The sequence below is a fragment of the Mustelus asterias genome, chromosome 24, assembly GCF_964213995.1.
Source record: "Mustelus asterias chromosome 24, sMusAst1.hap1.1, whole genome shotgun sequence".
NCBI classification, from domain to species: Eukaryota; Metazoa; Chordata; class Chondrichthyes; order Carcharhiniformes; family Triakidae; genus Mustelus; species Mustelus asterias.
Window position 1 is genome coordinate 46,934,526 of NC_135824.1, and position 23,748 is coordinate 46,958,273.

At 56.3% G+C, this 23,748-nt stretch overlaps 1 protein-coding gene across 4 annotated transcripts in view; it reads left to right on the forward strand.

Annotated features, from left to right (window-relative positions):
- LOC144511358 (metastasis-associated protein MTA1-like) overlaps nucleotides 1-23,748 on the forward strand; it is a 79,927-nt gene that overhangs the window by 2,439 nt on the left and 53,740 nt on the right. For all 4 annotated transcript variants that reach the window (XM_078241645.1, XM_078241644.1, XM_078241646.1 and 1 more), the window contains exon 2: nucleotides 12,614-12,768. In XM_078241645.1, the coding sequence (XP_078097771.1) occupies nucleotides 12,614-12,768 (155 nt within the window). The remainder of the gene's footprint in view (nucleotides 1-12,613; nucleotides 12,769-23,748) is intronic.

Consider the following 23,748-nt stretch of genomic DNA (forward strand, 5'->3'; position numbering starts at 1 on the left):
GCTCCCTCTCACCCCCGCTCCCTCTCACCCCCGCTCCCTCTCACCCCCGCTCCCTCTCACCCCCGCTCCCTCTCACCCCCGCTCCCTCTCACCCCCGCTCCCTCTCACCCCCGCTCCCTCTCACCCCCGCTCCCTCTCACCCCCGCTCCCTCTCACCCCCGCTCCCTCTCACCCCCGCTCTCTCTCACCCCCGCTCTCTCTCACCCCCGCTCTCTCTCACCCCCGCTCTCTCTCACCCCCGCTCTCTCTCACCCCCGCTCTCTCTCACCCCCGCTCTCTCTCACCCCCGCTCTCTCTCACCCCCGCTCTCTCTCACCCCCGCTCTCTCTCACCCCCGCTCTCTCTCACCCCCGCTCTCTCTCACCCCCGCTCTCTCTCACCCCCGCTCTCTCTCACCCCCGCTCTCTCTCACCCCCGCTCTCTCTCACCCCCGCTCTCTCTCACCCCCGCTCTCTCTCACCCCCGCTCTCTCTCACCCCCGCTCTCTCTCACCCCCGCTCTCTCTCACCCCCGCTCTCTCTCACCCCCGCTCTCTCTCACCCCCGCTCTCTCTCACCCCCGCTCTCTCTCACCCCCGCTCTCTCACCCCCGCTCTCTCTCACCCCCGCTCTCTCTCACCCCCGCTCTCTCTCACCCCCGCTCTCTCTCACCCCCGCTCTCTCTACCCCCCGCTCTCTCTCACCCCCGCTCTCTCTCACCCCCCCGCTCTCTCTCACCCCCCCGCTCTCTCTCACCCCCCCGCTCTCTCTCACCCCCCCGCTCTCTCTCACCCCCCCGCTCTCTCTCACCCCCCCGCTCTCTCTCACCCCCCCGCTCTCTCTCACCCCCCCGCTCTCTCTCACCCCCCCGCTCTCTCTGACCCCCCGCTCTCTCTCACCCCCCCGCTCTCTCTGACCCCCCGCTCTCTCTGACCCCCCCGCTCTCTCTGACCCCCCCGCTCTCTCTGACCCCCCCGCTCTCTCTGACCCCCCCGCTCTCTCTGCACCCCGCTCTCTCTGCCACCCCGCTCTCTCTGCAACCCCGCTCTCTCTGCACCCCGCTCTCTCTGCACCCCGCTCTCTCTGCACCCCGCTCTCTCTGCACCCCGCTCTCTCTGCACCCCGCTCTCTCTGCACCCCGCTCTCTCTGCACCCCGCTCTCTCTGCACCCCGCTCTCTCTGCACCCCGCTCTCTCTGCCACCCGCTCTCTCTGCACCCCGCTCTCTCTGCACCCCGCTCTCTCACGCCCCCCCCGCTCTCTCACGCCCCCCCCGCTCTCTCACGCCCCCCCGCTCTCTCACGCCCCCCCCGCTCTCTCACGCCCCCCCCGCTCTCTCACGCCCCCCCCGCTCTCTCACGCCCCCCCCGCTCTCTCACGCCCCCCCCGCTCTCTCACGCCCCCCCCGCTCTCTCACGCCCCCCCCGCTCTCTCACGCCCCCCCCGCTCTCTCACGCCCCCCCCGCTCTCTCACGCCCCCCCCGCTCTCTCACGCCCCCCCCGCTCTCTCACGCCCCCCCCGCTCTCTCACGCCCCCCCGCTCTCTCACGCCCCCCCCGCTCTCTCACGCCCCCCCCGCTCTCTCACGCCCCCCCCGCTCTCTCACGCCCCCCCCGCTCTCTCACGCCCCCCCCGCTCTCTCACGCCCCCCCCGCTCTCTCACGCCCCCCCCGCTCTCTCACGCCCCCCCCGCTCTCTCACGCCCCCCCCGCTCTCTCACGCCCCCCCGCTCTCTCACGCCCCCCCCGCTCTCTCACGCCCCCCCCGCTCTCTCACGCCCCCCCCGCTCTCTCACGCCCCCCCCGCTCTCTCACGCCCCCCCCGCTCTCTCACGCCCCCCCCGCTCTCTCACGCCCCCCCCGCTCTCTCACGCCCCCCCCGCTCTCTCACGCCCCCCCCGCTCTCTCACGCCCCCCCCGCTCTCTCACGCCCCCCCCGCTCTCTCACGCCCCCCCCGCTCTCTCACGCCCCCCCCGCTCTCTCACGCCCCCCCCGCTCTCTCACGCCCCCCCCGCTCTCTCACGCCCCCCCCGCTCTCTCACGCCCCCCCCGCTCTCTCACGCCCCCCCCGCTCTCTCACGCCCCCCCCGCTCTCTCACGCCCCCCCCGCTCTCTCACGCCCCCCCCGCTCTCTCACGCCCCCCCCGCTCTCTCACGCCCCCCCCGCTCTCTCACGCCCCCCCCCGCTCTCTCACGCCCCCCCCGCTCTCTCACGCCCCCCCCGCTCTCTCACGCCCCCCCCGCTCTCTCACGCCCCCCCCGCTCTCTCACGCCCCCCCCGCTCTCTCACGCCCCCCCCGCTCTCTCACGCCCCCCCCCGCTCTCTCACGCCCCCCCGCTCTCTCACGCCCCCCCGCTCTCTCACGCCCCCCCCGCTCTCTCACGCCCCCCCGCTCTCTCACGCCCCCCCGCTCTCTCACGCCCCCCCCGCTCTCTCACGCCCCCCCCGCTCTCTCACGCCCCCCCCGCTCTCTCACGCCCCCCCCGCTCTCTCACGCCCCCCCCCGCTCTCTCACGCCCCCCCCCGCTCTCCCTCCCACTCCCGCTCTCACACGCCCTCACCGCACCCCCCCCCACCGCTCTTCTGCCATCTTCCAAAGACAAAATCCCCTGTATTTGAAGGATCCTTTGTAGTCTATGAGGAAACATTGTCCAAATAGCTGCTCGTGTGCGGCCCATTCTGTATTGTCCAGGACTCTCCCTTTGGTATTTGTACATCATTTGCATTTCTAACAGTGGGTGCAGTTGGTTTGGGTGCACTTGGCTGCTGTGTAAATGAGGCTGTTATATTGGCTGCATTGTCATTATTAGTGTGGTGACTGTATAAAGGAGCTGAACTGTGTAGCTCCAGGATGCAAGATCTGACTCTTTATGGCTCTCCTGAGGGCAGTGCACTCCTGGGGCCTTTATTCCTGCTGGTGTTGCTGTTGAATCGGGGAAGTGGTGCCCTCGTGGTACACCCGGGCCACAGCATTCGTGTGGAAAGCTGCATCAAAGCACCTTTCGGCTGGATGGCAGTGGTTTGCATGTGGATTCAGTTAAAATGCTAAAAATGGCTGAAACAGCCTGATAATTGGAGGAAGTGCCTGCCCTCCGCTTGGCCGCTTTCCACAGTGGCAAGATTGAAATCAGGAGCTCATTGTGTGAGACTGTAGCTACAGACCGTGATCCCATCGGCGTGGGGCAGCATTCCCTGGAGTCACTGTGGAGTTAGACATTAGCTATAATTGCGGTCTCCCATTATAGTTTCCCTGACGTTCGTAACACATCCCTTCTTCCTGTGTAGCTGGTCTCAGTTCTGACTTTTGGCTAATGTCGGGTTCAGGAGCAGACCTTGCTGTGGATGTCAGGGAGCTGGCATCGTGCCTTACAGAAAACAGTTAAATCATTGTCCACTTGCATAGTATTGGCTCTCTTGGTATTTGGCTGGAATACAGAATCTGCTTTTGCAGGTTATGGAGGTGATCCTGCAGACGGACCTCGGGCTCGGAAGATGCACTTTCTCTCTCTCTCTCATTACCACGGATATGCAAGATGATCCATTAACTCGACCGCAGTATTCCTGTCAGAGGAACTTGCAGCCCAGAAAGAGGCCAATTGGCCTGTTGTGTCATAAAAAAGTTTAAAATTCACACAGGGTTAGACAGGGTAGATTCAGGAAGAATGTTCTCGATGCTGGGGGAGTCCAGAACTAGGGGGTCATAGTTTGAGGATAAGGGGGTAAACCTTTTCGAACTGAGGTGAGGAGAAATTTCTTCACCCAGAGGGTGGTGAATGTGTGGAATTCACTACCACAGAATGTAGCTGAGGACAAAATGTTGTGATTTCAAGAATAAATTAGATATAGCTCTTGGGCTAAAGGGATGTGAGGAGAAGGGGGGGATCAGAATATTGAATTCGATAATCAGCCATGATCATCATAAATGGCGGAGCAGGCTCGAAGGGCTGAATGGCCTCCTCCGGCTTCTAGTTTCTATGTGTCTGTGTTGGCTCTTTGTGGAACGGCTGTGTAAATTGGTCATGTCCTCACTGGGAAAGGGAAGGGTTGACAGCTGAAACCGATTGCTGCCTTTAGGATTTGAAAGAGACGAGGTACTGTGGATGAACTGGTTCACCTTGTCCACAACAGTAGATCCCGAAGACATGACCTGCGCTTAAAGGAGGGTAAATTCTAAACTTGTCCGCGGCAACACTATTTCAGAGAGCGCATAACTAGTCAATCAATGAAACAGACCCTTTTGGGAGGATGCTGGACACCATTAGTACTTACTCAGTTGCAAATAAGGTCAGTTATTTTTGGAAAATAACATGTGTATGAGTAGTTTGTCCCAGGTTCTTTAACAGCACTGTGGGAGTACCTACACCACATGGACTGCAGTGGTTCAAGAAGGTAGCTCCCGCCATCTTCTCAACGGGCAATTAGGGATGGGCAGTAAATGCTGGCCTAGCCAGCGACGCCTAATTCCCATGAATTAATGTTGTTTTAAGAGAGGTACCTTTGGTTCTTTTGTGCAGGTTAGGTGGATTGGCCATGCTAAATTGCCCCTTAGTGTCAGGGGGACTAGCTAGAGTAAATGCATGGGGTTATGGGGATAGGTCTGGGTGGGATTGTGGTTGGTGCAGACTCGATGGGCCGAATGGCTTCCATCTGCTCTGTAGGATTCTATGATTCTCAAAGCACTTCACAAGGGGGTTTTCTTATCACGTCTGTTGTAGGTTAGTTAACAACACCATCATCATTGTAATGGGGTCTACCAGGACTGGGACAAGGTGAAAGAGATGCACTTTGATCTTTCCTCATGTTCCCGTGTATAAAGTAGCCCACACAAGTGTGAGGAAGTCCAGTGGCCTAACAGCGTGTCAGAAGGTGGTTCGTTGGGTGCCGAGTTTTAACAAGACCCCAGAAGGAGGTGGTGTTAAAGATATTGCGAGAGTTACAGAGGATGTATGATTGATTAAGGTGGACACACAAGCTGACAAAATAGAAGTGAATCCAGCCCTTTGAGATCAGAATGGGCCAGAGGTTGGTGGTGTCCGTGGGTGAAGGTGAAAATACCTTCCAGCTGTCAGTGGGGGGAGGGAATAGTGAGAGCAGAGAAATGAGTTAATGTGAGCGAGAGAATTTGGAGTTGGCGTCTCGAAGTCCGTGCGGACCGCTATTTGTCAACGAGGATGTGGATGATGGGTGTAGACAGTTGGTTTGGGATGGGATTCAGGGAGTAGAGCTTTGGATGAGCTGAAGTTTACAGGAGAACATCGGAATAGTTGAGTCTGGAGATGACAGTTGCGACTTTCCAGGGGTGGGTTACACTGGATTATGTAGGATACACAGCACAGAAACAGATCCAACCAGCCCACGCCAGTCTTTGTGTTCCTGTCTTTCTTCATCTAAATCCACCATCATAACCCTCTATTCCCTTCTCCCTCACCTGCTTGTCTAATTACCCCTTAAACGTACCTAGGGGTGGCACGGTGGCACAGTGCTTAGCACTGCTGCCTCACAGCGTCAGGGTCCCAGGTTTAATTCCCAGCTTGTGTCAATGTCTGTGTGGAGTCTGCATGTTCTCCCCGTGTCTGCGTGGGTTTCTTCCGGATGCTCCAGTTTCCTCCCACAGTCTGAAAGACGTGCTGGTTAGGGTGCATTGGCCGTGCTAAATTCTCCCTCAGTGTATCCGAACAGGCGCCAGAGTGTGGCAACCAGGGGATTTTCACAGTAACTTCATTGCACTGTTAAGCTGGGAATTGAACCTGGTCCCTGGCACTGTACCACCGTGCTGACCCCAATCCACCTAACCTACACATCTTTGGACACTAAGGGGCTATTTACCGCGGCCAATCCACCTAACCTACACATCTTTGGAGTGTGGGAAGAAACCGGAGCGCCCGGAGGAAACCCATGCAGACACGGGGAGAACATGCAAACTCCACACAGACAGTGACCCAAGACAAGGGTGAATGAGTAGTGGTGAATGAGTAGCAGTATTGCCTCTGTTATCTCTTTAGATTGTTTAAAAATACGTGGATACAATTTATGCGGACGGTGGACTTTATTCTGAGTTTTCTTAATTCATTCAGCTTATTCCACTATTTACTATGAAATGAACTTGTTGTTCATCTCATCATTCAGTGTCCTGTCTATCCCCCTGATTAAACACTGAAGTGGGATAATTAGTATTCCTGCCATCTTTCTATCATTGCCTGTGGTATTAACCCATCTCACCCTTAATAGTCCTATCCCTATCTCAGCTTTCCTTTTTTAAAATTGATGTACCTATCAAATAGTTTACTTTTTCTTTGTGATAATTTACTTCCACAGTTCTTCTCTGATTTATCTCCTGCTTTGTCCATGCTCTCCCTTATCCTTTACTGTTGGATGTAGTTGATCTATGCCTCTTTCCTAATTCACAGATCATATCTTCAGTCACCCATCTTGTCTCACTCATGTTCACTTTCTTTCAATTTAGCAGAATATATTTTCCTGCATGCTATTGAACACCATTTTAAATCTTTCCCATAATTTTCTACGTTGCTTTTTGACGATTTGGTTCCACATTTTATTTTGCCCAAAGTCTGTTTGCAGCCTCTCAGAATCAACTTTTCCCCAATCAATTGGCACGGTGGCACAGTGACTAGCACTGCTGCCCCATAGTGACTAGCACTGCTGCCTCACAGCGCCAGGGACCCGTGTTCAATCCCCGTCTTGGGTCACTGTCTGCGTGGAGTTTGCACATTCTCTCCGTGTCTGTGTGGGATTCCTCTGGGTGCTCCGGTTTCCACCCACAGTCTGAAAGATGTACTGGTTAGGTGCATTGGCCATGCTAAATTCTCCCTCCGTGTACCTGAACAGGTGCCGGAGTGTGGCGACTAGAGGATTTTCACAAAAACTTCATTGCAGTGTTAATGTAAGCCTACTTGTGACACTAACAAACGAACTTAAATAAACTTAAATTGACCTTGTTTTTGTCATACATGTATCCTTCTCTGTCATCATCTTAAACCATATTTTGTTATGATCACTATTGCCCAGATGTTCCCCTACCTTTACTTGCCTACTCCGGTTCATTCCCCATTACTAGATCCTTTATTGAATTTAGAAGAATGAGAGGGGATCTCATAGAAGTATATAAAATCCTGATGGGACTGGACAGGCTAGAATAGATGCAGGAAGAACGTTCCCGATGTTTGGGAAGTCCAGAACTAGGGGTCACAGTCTAAGAATAAGGGGTAAGCCATTCAGGACTGAGATGAAGAAGAACTTCACTCAGAGAGTTGTGAACCTGTGGAATTCTCTACCACAGAACGTTGTTGGAGCCAGTTGGTTAGATATGTTCAAGAGGGAGCTGGACGTGGCCCTTGCGGCTAAAGGGATCAAGGGGTATGGAGAGAAAGCGGGGAGTGGGATACCGAAAGTGCAAGATCAGCCATGATCTGGGCGGCACGGTAGCACAGTGGTTAGCACTGCTGCTTCACAGCTCCAGGGACCTGGGTTCGATTCCCGGCTCGGGTCACTGTCTGTGTGGAGTTTGCACATTCTCCTCGTGTTTGCGTGGATTTCCCCCGGGTGCTCCGGTTTCCTCCCACAGCCCAAAGATGTGCGGGTTAGGTTGATTGGCCAGGTTAAAATTGCCCCTGAGATGCGTTGGTTAGAGGGATTAGCGGGTAAATATGTGGGGGTAGGGCCTGGGTGGGATTGTGGTCGGTGCAGACTCGATGGGCCGAATGGCCTCCTTCTGCACTGTAGGGTTTCTATGATGATTTCTATGATCATATTGAATGGTAGCCATGATGTGGAGACACCACACAATCCTGCCACAGCAACCTCTGCAAGACGTGCCAGATCATCGACATGGATACCAAACACCATTACGTGTGAGAACACCATCCACCAGGTACACGGTACACACTCGTGCGATTCAGCCAACGTTGTCTACCTGATACGCTGCAGGAAAGGATGTCCCGAGGCATGGTACATTGGGGAGACCATGCAGACGCTACGACAGCGGATGAATGAACACCGCTCGACAATCACCAGGCAAGAGTGTTCCCTTCCTGTCGGGGAACACTTCAGCGGTCACGGGCATTCAGTCCCCGATCTTCGGGTAAGCGTTCTCCAAAGCAGCCTTCAAGACCACACAACAACGCAGAGTCGCTGAGCAGAAACTGATAGCCAAGTTCCGCACACATGAGGACAGCCTCAAGCGGGATCTTGGGTTCATGTCACACTACGTGTAACCCCCCCCCACCATTTGGCCTGGGCTTGCAAAATCCTGTTAACTGTCCCGGCTTGAGACAATTTACACCTCTTTAACCTGTGATTATCCCTCTCTCCACTCGCACTGTCTGTACCTGTAAAGACTTGATAACCTGTAAAGACTGGCATTCCAACCATTATCTTGCAACTGAATCTTTGTCTATATATGCCGCGTTTGCGAAACCAACTCTCCACTCACCTGATGAAGGAAGGAGCAGCGCTCCGAAAGCTGGTGATACCAAAGAAACCCTGTTGGACTTTAACCTGGTGTTGTGAGACTACATATTGAATGGTGGTGCAGGCTCGAGTGGCCGAATCCTGCACCTATTTTCTATGTTTCTCTTTTTATTTCCCTTGTTGGGCTTTTTAACATTCTAGGTTAGAAAGGAGTCTTGTTCACATTGTAAAGACTCAATTCCCTTATCGCCTTTACCCACCGCTTCTGATCAGTGAGTTTAAAGTTTATTTATTTTAGTGTTACAAGTAGGCTTACATTAACGCTGCAATGAAGTTGCTGTGAAAATAATATCAGGGTAAAATCTCCCATGATGATTATTCTGCGTTGCACTGGATTTTCCAATTTATCTGCGTATTCCACCTCCCTTCCACTATTAGATGATCTTTGGACTGCGCCAACTAATGTGATTGATTCTTTTGTCTCTATCCATGTAGATTGTGTTTTTGTCTTGTCCATAGCTGCATAGTTTCTCCCCCCACTGTCATTGTATTATCCCTGATAATGCAGCTATTCCTCCTCTGCGTTTTTTTTCTCTCCTGTCTTTCCTAAATACCTTCCACCCTGCAACGTTTAATTTTTGGTGCTGATTTTTCTGTCGCTGTGTCTCAGCGATCCCTATTATGTCTGGTTCCTCCCCTCGCCTGATTGCCTCAGCTCTCCTGTTTTATTAAAGACACCGTGTACAGACATTATAACTCATTTTTAATAGGATTTCCTCTCGCTTTATGTTTCAACCATTCTTTTAGATTCCTGTTCTACAAATCTATTTATTCCCTTGTCTTCAATGACCATCTTAATTCATTCTTTTCTGTGTTCTCCAGTCCTTATAGGCTCCTGGTGTTTCTTGTCGATTCCTCTCTACTAATTTAAAGCCTATTTCTACCTCCCTATTTACCCTTTCTGCGAGGACTCTGGGTCCCATCCTGGTTCAGGTGGACACTGTCCTATTGCCACAACTATCCCCGAGCTGGTCCCATGCAAAGAAACCCCCGCTTTCCCAATGCCAGCCCTTTAACCGCATCTTCATTTGACTGATTTTTTTCTGCTTTTATGCCAATTTGCACGTAATTCAGGCAAAGATCCAGCGATTTTGAGGTTCTGCTTTTAAAAGTTAGAACTTAAACTCATGTTGCTCCCTCAGCAAGGTCTCCATCCTTTTCCAGGTATGTCACTTGTTTCAACATAGTGACCTCCACGGATTTACCCTCCTCCCTTTCCAACCTCCTTTCCAATTGCTGAGAGAGTTCCCTTACCCTGCCACTGGGAAGGCAGTGCACCCTTCGGGGTCCTCATTCTTGGCTGCGGAGGATGCTATCCAACTCCCTCATTATTGAGTCCCCTTTTACTACCGCAGTTCTATTCCCAACTCTGCAGTCTGCTGGGCTATGGTGTCTTGATCTGCATTGTGACTATCCTCCTTGTAGTCTTTCTCCTTGTCCTCACAGTTACTGTACATCATAGCTGTTGGACATGGCCAGTGTCTGTGAGACCTCCTTGGCATGAGGTGGCACGATGGCAAGCACTGCTTCCCCACAAGTGACCAGGTTGGGTCACTGTCTGTGCGCAGTCTGCACGTTCTCCCCATGTCTGTGTGGGTTTCCTCCCACAGTCCGAAAGACGTGCTGGTTAGGTGCACTGGTCGTGCTAAATTCTCCCTCAGTGTACCCGAACAGGCGCCGGAGTGTGGCGACTAGGGAATTTTCACAGTAACTTCATTGCTGCGTTAATGTAAGCCTACTTGTGACATTAATAAATAAACTTCACTTCGTTCCCCCTTGATTCCCACTCCCCGACTCCCTATAATCTGCACCCTCCCTTTCCTGAACCTGCGTTTTTCCCTCAGGTGTGACTATATTCTGGATGAAACTGTCCAGAAATAGCTCCCAATCCTTTTTATGCCAAAGTCTCCTCTTCTCGCTCTCCAAGCCCGATGACTCTGAGCTGGAGAGATTCGAGATGGAGACATCTTCTACATTCAAGGCATATCCTGATAGACCCATGAAGAGGAGGCGAACAGAGGGATAGAAACTGTGTATGGGCAATAAGCAGTGGACTAGGAACCGGCGCAGGATTGGTGGGCCGAAGGGCTTGTTCCTCTGCTGTACAGTTCTTTCTTGGTTCTTTGACGTGTTTTTTCAGCATGGTCTCATCGCAGCTGCCACACCCTGCATTCCAGGTACCCGTGGAGGTGGTGGTGGGTGATGTTCTGAAAATAGACATTGGCAGCCCTTGTGTTGGAGTGAGTTTGGACCAGGGAACTCAGCTGGGGAACAAATAGGACACCACAGTTGGATCATTGAACATGTTGCCACCAATGTGCAAGAAGTTGCACGTTGAGAGGTCTGACTTTGGTGAACATGTCGATGAGAGCAGAAGATTGCAGGTTTTTCTTTGTTCTTTCATGAAGGGTAGGGGGTTTTAGTTCAACCGGGCAGCATGGTTGGTGCAGGCTTGGAGCGCCGGAGGGCCTGTTCCTGTGCTGTAATTTCCTTTGTTCTTTCAAATGAAATTTGCCCGAATGTTAGCAACTTATTGCTTCAAATTGCTGCCACCAGTGGCAGGGTTGTATCCACAAGTCCTACAACACTGCAATGGAGCTGCTTCACATTTTCCGATGCATTTGGATATTGTATCATTCCAGTGGGATTTGCCGTGCCTCTATCCCTGGTGCTGATGAAGGTGGATGCCCATTAAACATAGAACCTAGAAGCAGGAGGAGGCCTTTCGGCCCTTCAAGCCTGTTCCCCCATTCCTTTTGATCGTGGCTGATCATCAAATTCAATATCCTTATTCCACCCACCCCCAGCCCTCCATATTCCTTGATTTCTTTAGCCCCAAGAGCGATATCTAATTTCTTCTTGAAATCTCACAACGTTTTGGCCTCAACTAGAAGAAATCATAGAAACCCTACAGTGCAGAAAGAGGCCATTCGGCCCATCGCGTCTGCACCGACCACATCCCCACCCAGATCCTACCCACTAATCCCTCTAACCTACGCATCTCCGGACACTAAGGGGCAATTTTAGCATGGCCAATCGACCTAACCCGCACATCTTGGACTGTGGGAGGAAACCGGAGCACCCGGAGGAAACCCACGCAGACACGGGGAGAATGTGCAAACTCCACTCAGACAGTGACCTGAGCCGGGAATCGAACCCAGGTCCCTGGAGCTGTGAAGCAGCAGTGCTAACCACTGTGCCACCGTGCCGCCCACAACTACTTTCTGTGGTAGTGAATTCCACACATTCACCACCCTCTGGGTGAAGAGATTTCCTCAGACTCTTGAGTCATGTTTTGTTGGATTTCTGATGCTGAGAATTTGAGCCCGCTCTTCCCAAATCTTCGTGCTCGCCTCGAATATCTCCACTTTTAAGCCCCGCAATCCTTCAATTGTTGAAGAATAATTCAGTAGTTCCACCCCTTCCTCCCTGGTGCCAGCGAGATTTCAGCGACTGGACAGTGCTGACTGTGCTTGAACCGTAAGCAGCACCAAGCCTTGTTCTGTCCACCCAGACTGGACCGTGACCGGAGCTGTATCGCAGAATGTAACACTGATGGGTGCAAGTCTGCCATTGGTGGCAAAGATTTGGAGCGATGGGTTGCTGGCATTCGGGCTAAGAATGGTTCCATCTCTTGCACGTTGGTGTCAACATGCTCAGAGGTCCAGTGACAACAATGCCAGCACTAACGTGTAAAGATGGACCAGACGGATGAGAAGGTTAGAGAAGTCAGTGGGGATTAATGACAGGTACTTGAGTTTTGAATTGTGTGTGTGAATTATTGACCTATTCAGACTTTATGTGACCATGGGTGGCACGGTGGTTAGCACTGCTGCCTCACAGCGCCAGGGACCCGGGTTCGATTCCCGGCTTGGGTCACTGTCTGTGTGGAGTCTGCACATTCTTCCCGTGTCTGTGTGGGTTTCCTCCGGGTGCTCTGGTTGCCTCCCACAGTCCAAAGATGTGCTGGTTAGGTGGATTGGCCATGCTAAATTCTCCCTCAGTGTTACCCGAACAGGTGCCGGAGTGTGGCGACTAGGAGATTTTCACAGTAACTTCATTGCAGTGTTAATGTAAGCCTACTTGTGACGCTAATAAATAAATCTGCTCTGTATTGTGGAGGTTGGTGTCTCCGTGCTGTCTACCAGTTTTGTATGCCGTAAGTACGCTTTGATTAATAGATGTCTCATGTGTTTGCACCAATTACAGACTGCGAATGGCAATGTTGAAGCGAAAGTGGTTTGCTTCTACAGAAGACGAGATATACCAAGCACCCTCATCGGACTGGCAGACAAACATGCAAGTACGTTTCTCTCTTTACTGACTCCTTTCATATCTGTGCATGTCCTACCTTTGTTCTAACTAAGAAAAGAGGCAATGATTTTTGTCCCAAACTAACTGCTTCACCGCTGTGTGTGGATTTAATATCCAGCTCACAGGACCACAGACAGCAGCTCCAACCTGCCTAACTATTGGAGTGAGGGTCACAGTTGTTGAAGGAAATCATGTGCAATAAGGCTGGGATGTTGAGTGGGTGGTCTCGAGAGTTCAAACCTGGAACCGGGTGCTTTTGTGGTGGGGTCAGTATACCGGCGATGTGTCGTGGGGCGGTGGGCGAGAGCTTTACCCTGCAACTCCATGTGAGTGCCCACCCTCACCAGTGCTGTACTTCCTCGAGGGGGAATAGCAGAGTAGCCTGAGCTGGGAAGGAGGGCGAGGGGGATGGAAGAGAACTTTTGCCAGGCACTGAGAGGCCAGCCTGCTTTCCCATTGCCACAAGCAATGTGCCGGATGGTTAACTGTTCGAACTGAGCTGCTGATAGTGAACAGTTAGGTTTTAATATAACGAATATTCCATAATGGTGAACATGCTTCTGCACTCTTAACCATACTGTCTGTCCAAATAACCCTCTCCGTCTCTCTCCCAACCCCCCTTCCTCCCACCCACACCCCCTCACTCCCACCCACACCCCCTCCCTCGCACCCACACCCCCTCCCTCGCACCCACACCCCCTCCCTCGCACCCACACCCCCTCCCTCGCACCCACACCCCCTCACTCCCACACCCCCCTCACTCACTCCCCCACCCCCTCCCTCCCACCCACACCCCCTCACTCCAACCCACCCCCCCCTCACTCCCACCCACCCCCCCCTCACTCCCACCCACCCCCCCCTCACTCCCACCCACCCCCCCCCTCACTCCCACCCACCCCCCCCTCACTCCCACTCACCCCCCCTCACTCCCACCCACCCCCCCCTCACTCCCACCCACCCCCCCTCACTCCAACCCAACCCCCTCACTCCCACCCACACCCCCTCACTCCCACCCACACCCCCTCCCTCGCACCCACACCCCCTCCCTCGCACCCACACCCCCTCCCTCGCACCCACACCCCCTCCCTCGCACCCACACCCCCTCACTCCCACACCCCCCTCACTCACTCCCACACCCCCTCCCTCCCACCCACACCCCCTCACTCCAACCCACCCCCCCCTCACTCCCACCCACCCCCCCCTCACTCCCACCCACCCCCCCCTCACTCCCACCCACCCCCCCCTCACTCCCACCCACCCCCCCCCTCACTCCCACTCACCCCCCCTCACTCCCACCCACCCCCCCCTCACTCCCACCCACCCCCCCTCACTCCAACCCACCCCCTCACTCCCACACCCCCCTCACTCACTCCCACACCCCCCTCACTCCCACACCCCCCTCACTCCCACCAACACCCCCTCACTCCCACCCACACCCCCTCACTCCCACCCACACCCCCTCACTCCCACCCACACCCCCTCACTCCCACCCACACCCCCTCACTCCCACCCACACCCCCTCACTCCCACCCACACCCCCTCACTCCCACCCACACCCCCTCACTCCCACCCACACCCCCTCACTCCCACCCACACCTCCTCACTCCCACCCACACCCCCTCACTCCCACCCACACCCCCTCACTCCCACCCACACCCCCTCACTCCCACCCACACCCCCTCACGCCCACACCCCCTCACTCCCACCCCCCTCACGCCCACACCCTCCTCACTCACTCCCACACCCCCCTCACTCACTCCCACACCCATTCCCTCCCACCCACACCCCCTCACTCCCACCCACACCCCCTCACTCCCACCCACACCCCCTCACTCCCACCCCCCCTCTCTCCCACCCCCCCCTCTCTCCCACACCCCCTCTCTCCCACACCCCCTCTCTCCCAGCCCCCCTCTCTCCCACGCCCCCCTCACTCCCACACCCCCCTCACTCCCACACCCTCTCACTCCCACCCACACCCCCTCTCTCCCACGCTCCCCTCTCTCCCACGCCCCCCTCTCTCCCACGCCCCCCTCTCTCCCACGCCCCCCTCTCTCCCACGCCCCCCTCTCTCCCACGCCCCCCTCTCTCCCACGCCCCCCTCTCTCCCACGCCCCCTCTCTCCCACGCCCCCCTCTCTCCCACGCACCCCTCTCTCCCACGCCCCCCTCTCTCCCACGCCCCCCTCTCTCCCACGCCCCCCTCTCTCCCACGCCCCCCTCTCTCCCACGCCCCCCTCTCTCCCACGCCCCCCTCTCTCCCACGCCCCCCTCTCTCCCACGCCCCCCTCTCTCCCACGCCCCCCTCTCTCCCACGCCCCCCTCTCTCCCACGCCCCCCTCTCTCCCACGCCCCCCTCTCTCCCACGCCCCCCTCTCTCCCACGCCCCCCTCTCTCCCACGCCCCCCTCTCTCCCACGCCCCCCTCTCTCCCACGCCCCCCTCTCTCCCACGCCCCCCTCTCTCCCACGCCCCCTCTCTCCCACGCCCCCCTCTCTCCCACGCCCCCCTCTCTCCCACGCCCCCCTCTCTCCCACGCCCCCCTCTCTCCCACGCCCCCCTCTCTCCCACGCCCCCCTCTCTCCCACGCCCCCCTCTCTCCCACGCCCCCCTCTCTCCCACGCCCCCCTCTCTCCCACGCCCCCCTCTCTCCCACGCCCCCCCCTCTCCCACGCCCCCCCCTCTCCCACGCCCCCCCCTCTCCCACGCCCCCCCCTCTCCCACGCCCCCCCCTCTCCCACGCCCCCCCCTCTCCCACGCCCCCCCCTCACCCACGCCCCCCTCTCTCCCACGCCCCCCTCTCTCCCACGCCCCCCTCTCTCCCACGCCCCCCTCTCTCCCACGCCCCCCTCTCTCCCACGCCCCCCTCTCTCCCACGCCCCCCTCTCTCCCACGCCCCCCTCTCTCCCACGCCCCCCTCTCTCCCACGCCCCCCTCTCTCCCACGCCCCCCTCTCTCCCACGCCCCCCTCTCTCCCACGCCCCCCTCTCTCCCACGCCCCCCTCTCTCCCACGCCCCCCTCTCTCCCACGCCCCCCTCTCTCCCACGCCCCCCTCTCTCCCACGCCCCCCTCTCTCCCACGCCCCCCTCTCTCCCACGCCCCCCTCTCTCCCACGCCCCCCTCTCTCCCACGCCCCCCTCTCTCCCACGCCCCCCTCTCTCCCACGCCCCCCTCTCTCCCACGCCCCCCTCTCTCCCACGCCCCCCTCTCTCCCACGCCCCCCTCTCTCCCACGCTCCCCTCTCCCACGCCCCCCTCTCCCACGCCCCCCTCTCTCCCACGCCCCCCTCTCTCCCACGCCCCCCTCTCTCCCACGCCCCCCTCTCTCCCACGCCCCCCTCCCACGCCCCCCTCTCTCCCACGCCCCCCTCTCCCCACGCCCCCCTCTCTCCCACGCCCCCTCTCTCCCACGCCCCCCTCTCTCCCACGCCCCCCTCTCTCCCACGCCCCCTCTCTCCCACGCCCCCTCTCTCCCACGCCCCCTCTCTCCCACGCCCCCCTCTCTCCCACGCCCCCCTCTCTCCCACGCCCCCCTCTCTCCCACGCCCCCCTCTCTCCCACGCCCCCCTCTCTCCCACGCCCCCCTCTCTCCACGCCCCCCTCTCTCCCACGTCCCCCTCTCTCCCACGCCCCCCTCTCTCCCACGCCCCCCTCTCTCCCACGCCCCCCTCTCTCCCACGCCCCCTCTCTCCCACGCCCCCCTCTCTCCCACGCCCCCCTCTCTCCCACGCCCCCCTCTCTCCCACGCCCCCCTCTCTCCCACGCCCCCTCTCTCCCACGCCCCCCTCTCTCCCACGCCCCCCTCTCTCCCACGCCCCCCTCTCTCCCACGCCCCCCTCTCTCCCACGCCCCCCTCTCTCCCACGCCCCCTCTCTCCCATGCCCCCCTCTCCCACGCCCCCCTCTCCCACCCCCCCCTCTCCCACGCCCCCCCTCTCCCACGCCCCCCTCTCCCACGCCCCCCCTCTCCCACGCCCCCCCCACTCCCACGCCCCCCCCACTCCCACGCCCCCCTCACTCCCACGCCCCCCTCACTCCCACGCCCCCCTCACTCCCACGCCCCCCTCACTCCCACGCCCCCCTCACTCCCACGCCCCCCTCACTCCACGCCCCCTCACTCCCACGCCCCCCTCACTCCCACGCCCCCCCCCCCCTCACTCCCACGCCCCTCACTCCCACGCCCCCCTCTCTCCCACGCCCCCCTCTCTCCCACACCCTCTCACTCCCTCCCACACCCCCTCCCTCCCACGCCCCCCTCCCTCCCACACCCCCCTCTCTCCCACCCACTCCCCCCTCCCTCCCACCCACACCCCCCTCACTCCACCCCCCCTCACTCCCACCCCCCCTCACTCCCACCCCCCCTCACTCCCACCCCCCCTCACTCCCACCCCCCCTCACTCCCACCCCCCCTCACTCCCACCCCCCCTCACTCCCACCCCCCCTCACTCCCACCCCCCCTCACTCCCACCTCTCCCACGCCCACCTCTCCCACACCCCCCCTCTCCCACGCCCCACTCTCTCCCACGCCCCACTCTCTCCCACGCCCCACTCTCTCCCACGCCCCACTCTCTCCCACGCCCCACTCTCTCCCACGCCCCACTCTCTCCCACCCCCCTCTCCCCTGACCCCCGCCCCCCCTGACCCCCGCCCCTCCTGACCTCCCCACCTCTCCCTCTCCCCACCCTCTCCCTCTCCCCCACCCCCCTCTCCCCCACCCCTCTCTCCTGCACCCCCCCTCCCCCACCCCTCCCCCACCCCTCTCCTCCACCACCCCCCCGTCCTCCACCCCCCTCTCCCCCACCCCCCATCTCCCCTCCCCCCCCCCTCTCCCCCACCCCACACTCGGCCCCCACCCCACACTCGGCCCCCACCCACACGCTCCCCCCCTCCCCACCCTCCCCCTCCCCCCTCACCCCTCTCCCTCCCCCCTCCCCACCCTCCCCCCCTCCCCACCCTCTCCCCTCCCCCCTGCTCTCCCCCTCCGCTCTCCCCTCCCCCCTGCTCTCCCCCCCACTCTCCCCCCGCTCCCCCCCTGTTCTCTGCCCCCGGCCCCTCCCCCCTGCTCCCCCCCACATCCCCCCCCCCCCTGTTATGATAGCATTCCAATCACGGTGTTTCTGGTGGCTGCCGAGTGTAATGTAGACTCGGGATGATGTGAGGCAATTGTATAATTGCCCGTTTCCTTGTGCTGTCACTGAACATTGATGTGAGGAGCTGCCAGCAGTGGGGTCAGTTGTGGGGGGTGCATTGGGGGAGAGAGTGGAGAGACTGGGTATATTTGTGTGTGTGGTGGGGGGTCGGGCGGGGGGCACTGTTGCTGTCAGACCCTGCAGACTTTGAAGTCTTGCCGAGGTCTGTGTGCAGGATCCCAGTGGCTGGGAGTCTCCTGCTGATCAGCTTCCCGAGGACAGGGGCAGAGGCCAGGCTGGGTGACGTGATGCCGTGCCTGCCCTGGGGCCACACAGCAGCAGCTTCACCTGCCAGCTCCCATTTTGTGCCGTCTTTTGTGCTGAGCTGACAAATGGAAGGAGATGATGATTGCTAATGGATGCCGTTACGTCGACATTCTGTTTCAAATCCTGCCAAGCACTGCTCAGAACCGTCTCTGAAAACCCAGCAACCCTCCACCCGCCCACATTTACACTCTTTGTGTTTTGTTTTGAAAGGAAAACTTGCAGATTTAACCCTGCGTAGCCTGCGTCCCTCTCCAGACCTCCGTCTCCACCTGACGAAGGAGCAGCGCGCTCCGAAAGCTCGTGGCGTTTGCTCCCAAATAAACCTGTTGGACTTTAACCTGGTTTAGTTCGACTTCTGACTCTGTTTACCCCAGTCCAACGCCGGCATCTCCACATCATCCCTCTCTCACCCCCAGCCCCCCCTTGATGCTGTTTGTGCTTTGCACCTTGTAGCATCAGGTGCTGATGGCTGCGTGTTGTGGCCCCCAGAACAGATTTTAAATTTGTCCAGTCCTGCTCCTGCCCGCCCTTTCAATTTCTCCATCTGTACTGCACCCCGCGGCCAGCTGGATGGAATCCGTCGCAGAAGCGTGCTTTGGGACTACTGGCGTTCAATCCTTGGATTATACTCAACAGTTTTGCAGCATTTAAAGTAATTTGCTTCATTCTCCCGTGAACATTTTCAGGCGATTTCTAAAGACTGCGCGGGAACAATCAGCCCCATTGATTCCCTCCATGTTGTGAGATTGTGAGGTGTTCGGAATCTTTTAGAAGATTCCCACTACCTGAATAAGAAGCCCCTTCATTGTCATGGAGGTGAGCGCACTATTCAACCCCGAGTCAGCGACAGTTCAGGCCCCCGTTCCAGCGCTTTCATTAAGAATCTAGGCTGTTGGAGGTGCAGCCTTTCAGATGAGGTATTTAAACTGAAGCTCCATCGACCCTCTGGAGTGGGCACTTCAAAGAAGAGCGCTAGAATTCTTCCCAGTGGCCTGGCCAATGCTTATCCCTGAATTATCAACATTAAAACTGATTACCCGGTCCCTATCACTTGCTGTGTGCAAATTCGATGCCCCCTCTACAACAATACAACAGTGTTTTATGAGTGTCACAAACAAGTAAGCTTACATTAACACTGCAATGAAGTTACTGTGAAAATCCCCTAGTCGCCACACTCCAGCGCCTGTTCGGGTAACACTGAGGGAGCATTTAGCATGGCCAACGCACCCTAACCAGCATGTCTTTCGGACTGTGGGAGGAAACCGGAGCACCCGGAGGAAACCCACGCAGACACGGGGAGAACGTGCAGACTCCACACAGACAGTGACCCAAACCGGGAATCGAACCCGGGTCCCTGGCGCTGTGAGGCAGCAGTGCTAACCACTGTGCCGTCCACAGTGACTACACTTATTAAAGTGGCTGTAAAGCGTTTTGGGGGATGTGCAAGGCACTATAGAAATGCAGGTCTTTGATTTTCCTCATGGCCGTAACAGACAGATTCTGAGATCCGATTCCTGCTTTGTGTCGTCTGATCTCAGGAGGGGGACTAAAAACCTGCTCCCACAGTAGCCCCTTCCTCAGTTATTTTCTGAGGCGTAAGGTGATAAATTGCCACCTGTGTTGTGATCAGGACAGAGCAGAGGCAGAATCTGGAACTGAAACAAGTGAAGCGTTTTTGTTCCCCTCCGTTAGTAAATACCGGTGAGATGTGTCCCACTGTTTGCTTTGATGTGAGTCTGAATGCAAGGGAAGTGGAGAGCTGTTACTCTGAGGTTCTGCCCCTTCTGTGAGTTCCTTGGGTGTTTGGGGCTTCCTGGGTAAGGAGGGGGAGCAATGCACCCACAGTAAATGCACACTCAGAGCTGCTGTATAAATCTGGGCAGTTACAGCCCTCACACATTCTCCTCTTTGCTTACTTGATGGTAGCCTGTTCAATCTGCCAGGCCACTACACAGAGAATGCACCTCCCTGCCCCCAAACTGCCCCTTCTCCCCCCCGACACCCCCAAACTGACCCTTCTCTCCCCCTGATCCTCCCAAACTGCCCCTTCTCCCCCCAACACATCCAAACTGCCCCTTCTCCCCCCGACACCTCCAAACTGCCCCTTCTCTCCCCCTGACACCCCCAAACTGCCCCTTCTCCCCCCTGACACCCCCAAACTGCCCCTTCTCTCCCCCTGATCCTCCCAAACTGCCCCTTCTCCCCCTTGACACCCCCAAACTGACCCTTCTCTCCCCCTGATCCTCCCAAACTGCCCCTTCTCCCCCCGACACATCCAAACTGCCCCTTCTCCCCCCGACACCTCCAAACTGCCCCTTCTCTCCCCCTGACACCCCCAAACTGCCCCTTCTCCCCCCTGACACCCCCAAACTGCCCCTTCTCTCCCCCTGATCCTCCCAAACTGCCCCTTCTCCCCCCTGACACCCCCAAACTGATCCTTCTCTCCCCCGACACCCCCAAAACTGCCCCTTCTCCCCCGACACCCCCAAACTGCCCCTTCACCCCCGACCACCCAAACTGATCCTTCTCTCCTTCCCCTCAAACTGCCCCTTCCCCCAACACCCCAAACTGCCCCTTCTCTTCCCAAACCCCCCAAACTGCCCCTTCTCTCTCCCGACCCCAACAAACTGCCCCTTTCCCCCCCGAATCTCCCAAACTTCCCCTTTCCCTCCGACCCTCCCAAACTTCCCCTGTCCCCCCCGACTCCTTCAAACTTCCCCTTCTCCCCCTAACACCCCAAACTGCTCCTTCCCTCCCCTGAGTCGTCAAACTTCCCCTTCTCCCCCTGACCCCTCGAACTGCCCCTCCCCCCCCCCCCCCCCCCCACCTTCTCCAAAACTGCGTCTTCTTTCCCCCGGACTTTGCCCCAAACTGCCCCTTCTCTCTTCCTCACCTTCCCCCAGCCCAGGCCAGTCTGAGAAGCTGTGCACTTGCTGTTGGTGGATAGCAGCTTAAAGCTCTTGCTGAAAGCAGCCAGGAGCAGGAACAGCTCTTTATGTGACACCTTCACTCAGTGTGCCCCCTTGTCCTGTTCTGGATTATCAGTCATGCTGCACTCCCTCTCTCTATCCTATCTATTCACACCTTACTAGAAACATACAAACCAGAAGCAGGAATAGGCCATTCGGCCTTTCCAGCCTGCTCCACCATTCATCTTGATCATAGCTGATCATCAAATTTAATATCCTGATTTCCCCCGCTTCCCTCCATACCCCTTGATCCCTTTAGCCCTAGAGCTATATCTAATTTCTTCTTGAAATCAGACGTTTTGGCCTCAACTACTTTCTGTGGCAGTGAAATCCACACATTCACCACCCTCTGGGTGAAGAAATTTCTCCTCACCTCAGTTCTAAAAGGTTTACTGCTTATCCTCAAATTATGATCCCGAGTTCTGGACTCCCCCACCATCGGGAACATTCTTTCTGAATCTACCCAATCCCTGTGTGAATTTTATAAGTTTCTATGAGATCCCCTCTCACTCTTCTAAACTCCAGTGAATATAATCCTAACCGACTTAGTCTCTCCTCATATGACAGACCTGCCATCCTACGAATCAGCCTGGTAAACTTTTGCTGCACTCACTCTATAGCAAGGACATCCTTCCTCAGATAAGGACACCAAAACTGCACACAATACTCCAGGTGTGGCCTCACCAATGCCCAGTACAATTACAGAAAAACATCCCTATCCCTATACTCAAATCCTCTTGCTATGAAGGCCAATATACCATTTGTCGTCTTCACTGCTTGCTGTACCTGCGTGCTTACTTTCAGCGACTGATGCACGAGGACACCAAGGTCTCGCTGAGTATCCACCTCTCTCAATTTACACCCATTCAAGTCATAATCGGTCTTCCTAATATTGCTACCAAAGTGGATAACCTCACATTTATTCACATTATACTGCATCTGCCATGCAGATGCCCACACACTCAGCCTGTCCAAGCATCTCTGCATCCTCCTCACAGCTCACCCTCCCACCCAACTTTGTATCATCTGCAAATTTGGAGATAATACATTCAGTTCCTCTTCCAAATCATTAATATATAATGTGAACAGTTGGGGTCCGAGCACAGATCCCTGCGGAACCCCACTAGTCACTGACTGCCAATCAGAAAAAGACCCATCTATGACAACTCTTTGCTTCCTATCTGCTGACCAGCTTTCTATCCATCTCAAGACATTACCTGCAATCCCATGTGCTTAACTTTACATAGTAGTCTGTAATGTGAGACCTTGTCGAAAGGCTTTTGAAAGTCTAAATAAGCCACATCCACTGGTCCTCCTTGGTCAACTCTACTAGTTACATCCTCAAAAAATCCCAATAGATTTGCCAAGCATGATTTCCTTTTTGTAAATCCATGCTGACGTTATCTGATTATACCACTGACTCTAACAACTTCCCCTGTACCAATGTTAGGCTCACTGGTCTATAGTTTTCTGTTTTCTCTCTGCCTCCCCTTTTGAATAGTGGGCTTACATTAACTACCTTCCAATCTGTAGGAACTATTCCAGAGTCCAAAGAATTTTGGAAAATAGCCACCAATGGATCTACTATTTCCAGGGTCACTTCCTTAAGTACTCTGGGATGAAGATTATCAGGACCTGGAGATTTATCCACCTTCAATCCCATCAATTTTCCCAAAACCATTTCTCTACTAATGCTGATTTCCTTCAGCTCCTCACTAAAACATGTTTCTCTCAGCACTTCTGGTACATTATTCATGTCTTCCCTTGTGAAGACTGAAGCAAAGTACAAATTTAATACCCCAGCCAGTTCTTTATTCCCTGTTATGAATTCTCCAGCTTCTGACTTAAGGGGCCTACATTTATTTTTGTCAATCTTTTTCTATCTGACTACACACCCCGATTTCCCCATTGAAATGTTTGTGTTGAAGCCACTGTGTAGTTGCTGAGATGTAAACTCTTTAGGCAGAATGACCTAACTTTGCAGTCCAGGCCGGTGATATAATGTGTGCCATTGATACTGTATTACATTCTTATACACTCAGTGCTTTCCTGATCTTTAATTATCTCTCAGTAATCTTGTGTTGACCACAAGGCATGGAGAACGGCAAGGACCCGCCCTTCGGCAACTTGTGTTGATATCGTATCTATTTGGCACATGAAAGAAATGACAAACTTTCAAAGATAATGGAGTTAAGCCTGGAGGCTTTCCAATGGTTGCAGAGGTGTTGTTGTACTGGGCATTTTGTGTGGTTGTCATTGCAGTGAGTTGCTGTGAATGCATGAATGACCGTGTGAATGGGTGGTGGAATCCTAGAATCCCCACAGTGCAGGAGGAGGCCGTTCGGCCCATCAAGCCTGCACCAGCAACAATCCCACCCAGGCCCAGAATCTATCCCATAACCCCATGTATTTACCCTGCTAATCCCCCTGACACTAAGGAGAAATTTAGAATGGCCTATCAACCTAACCCGCACATCTTTGGAGTGTGGGAGGAAACCCACGCAGACACGGGGAGAATGTGCAACCTCCACTCAGACAGTGACTGGGCAG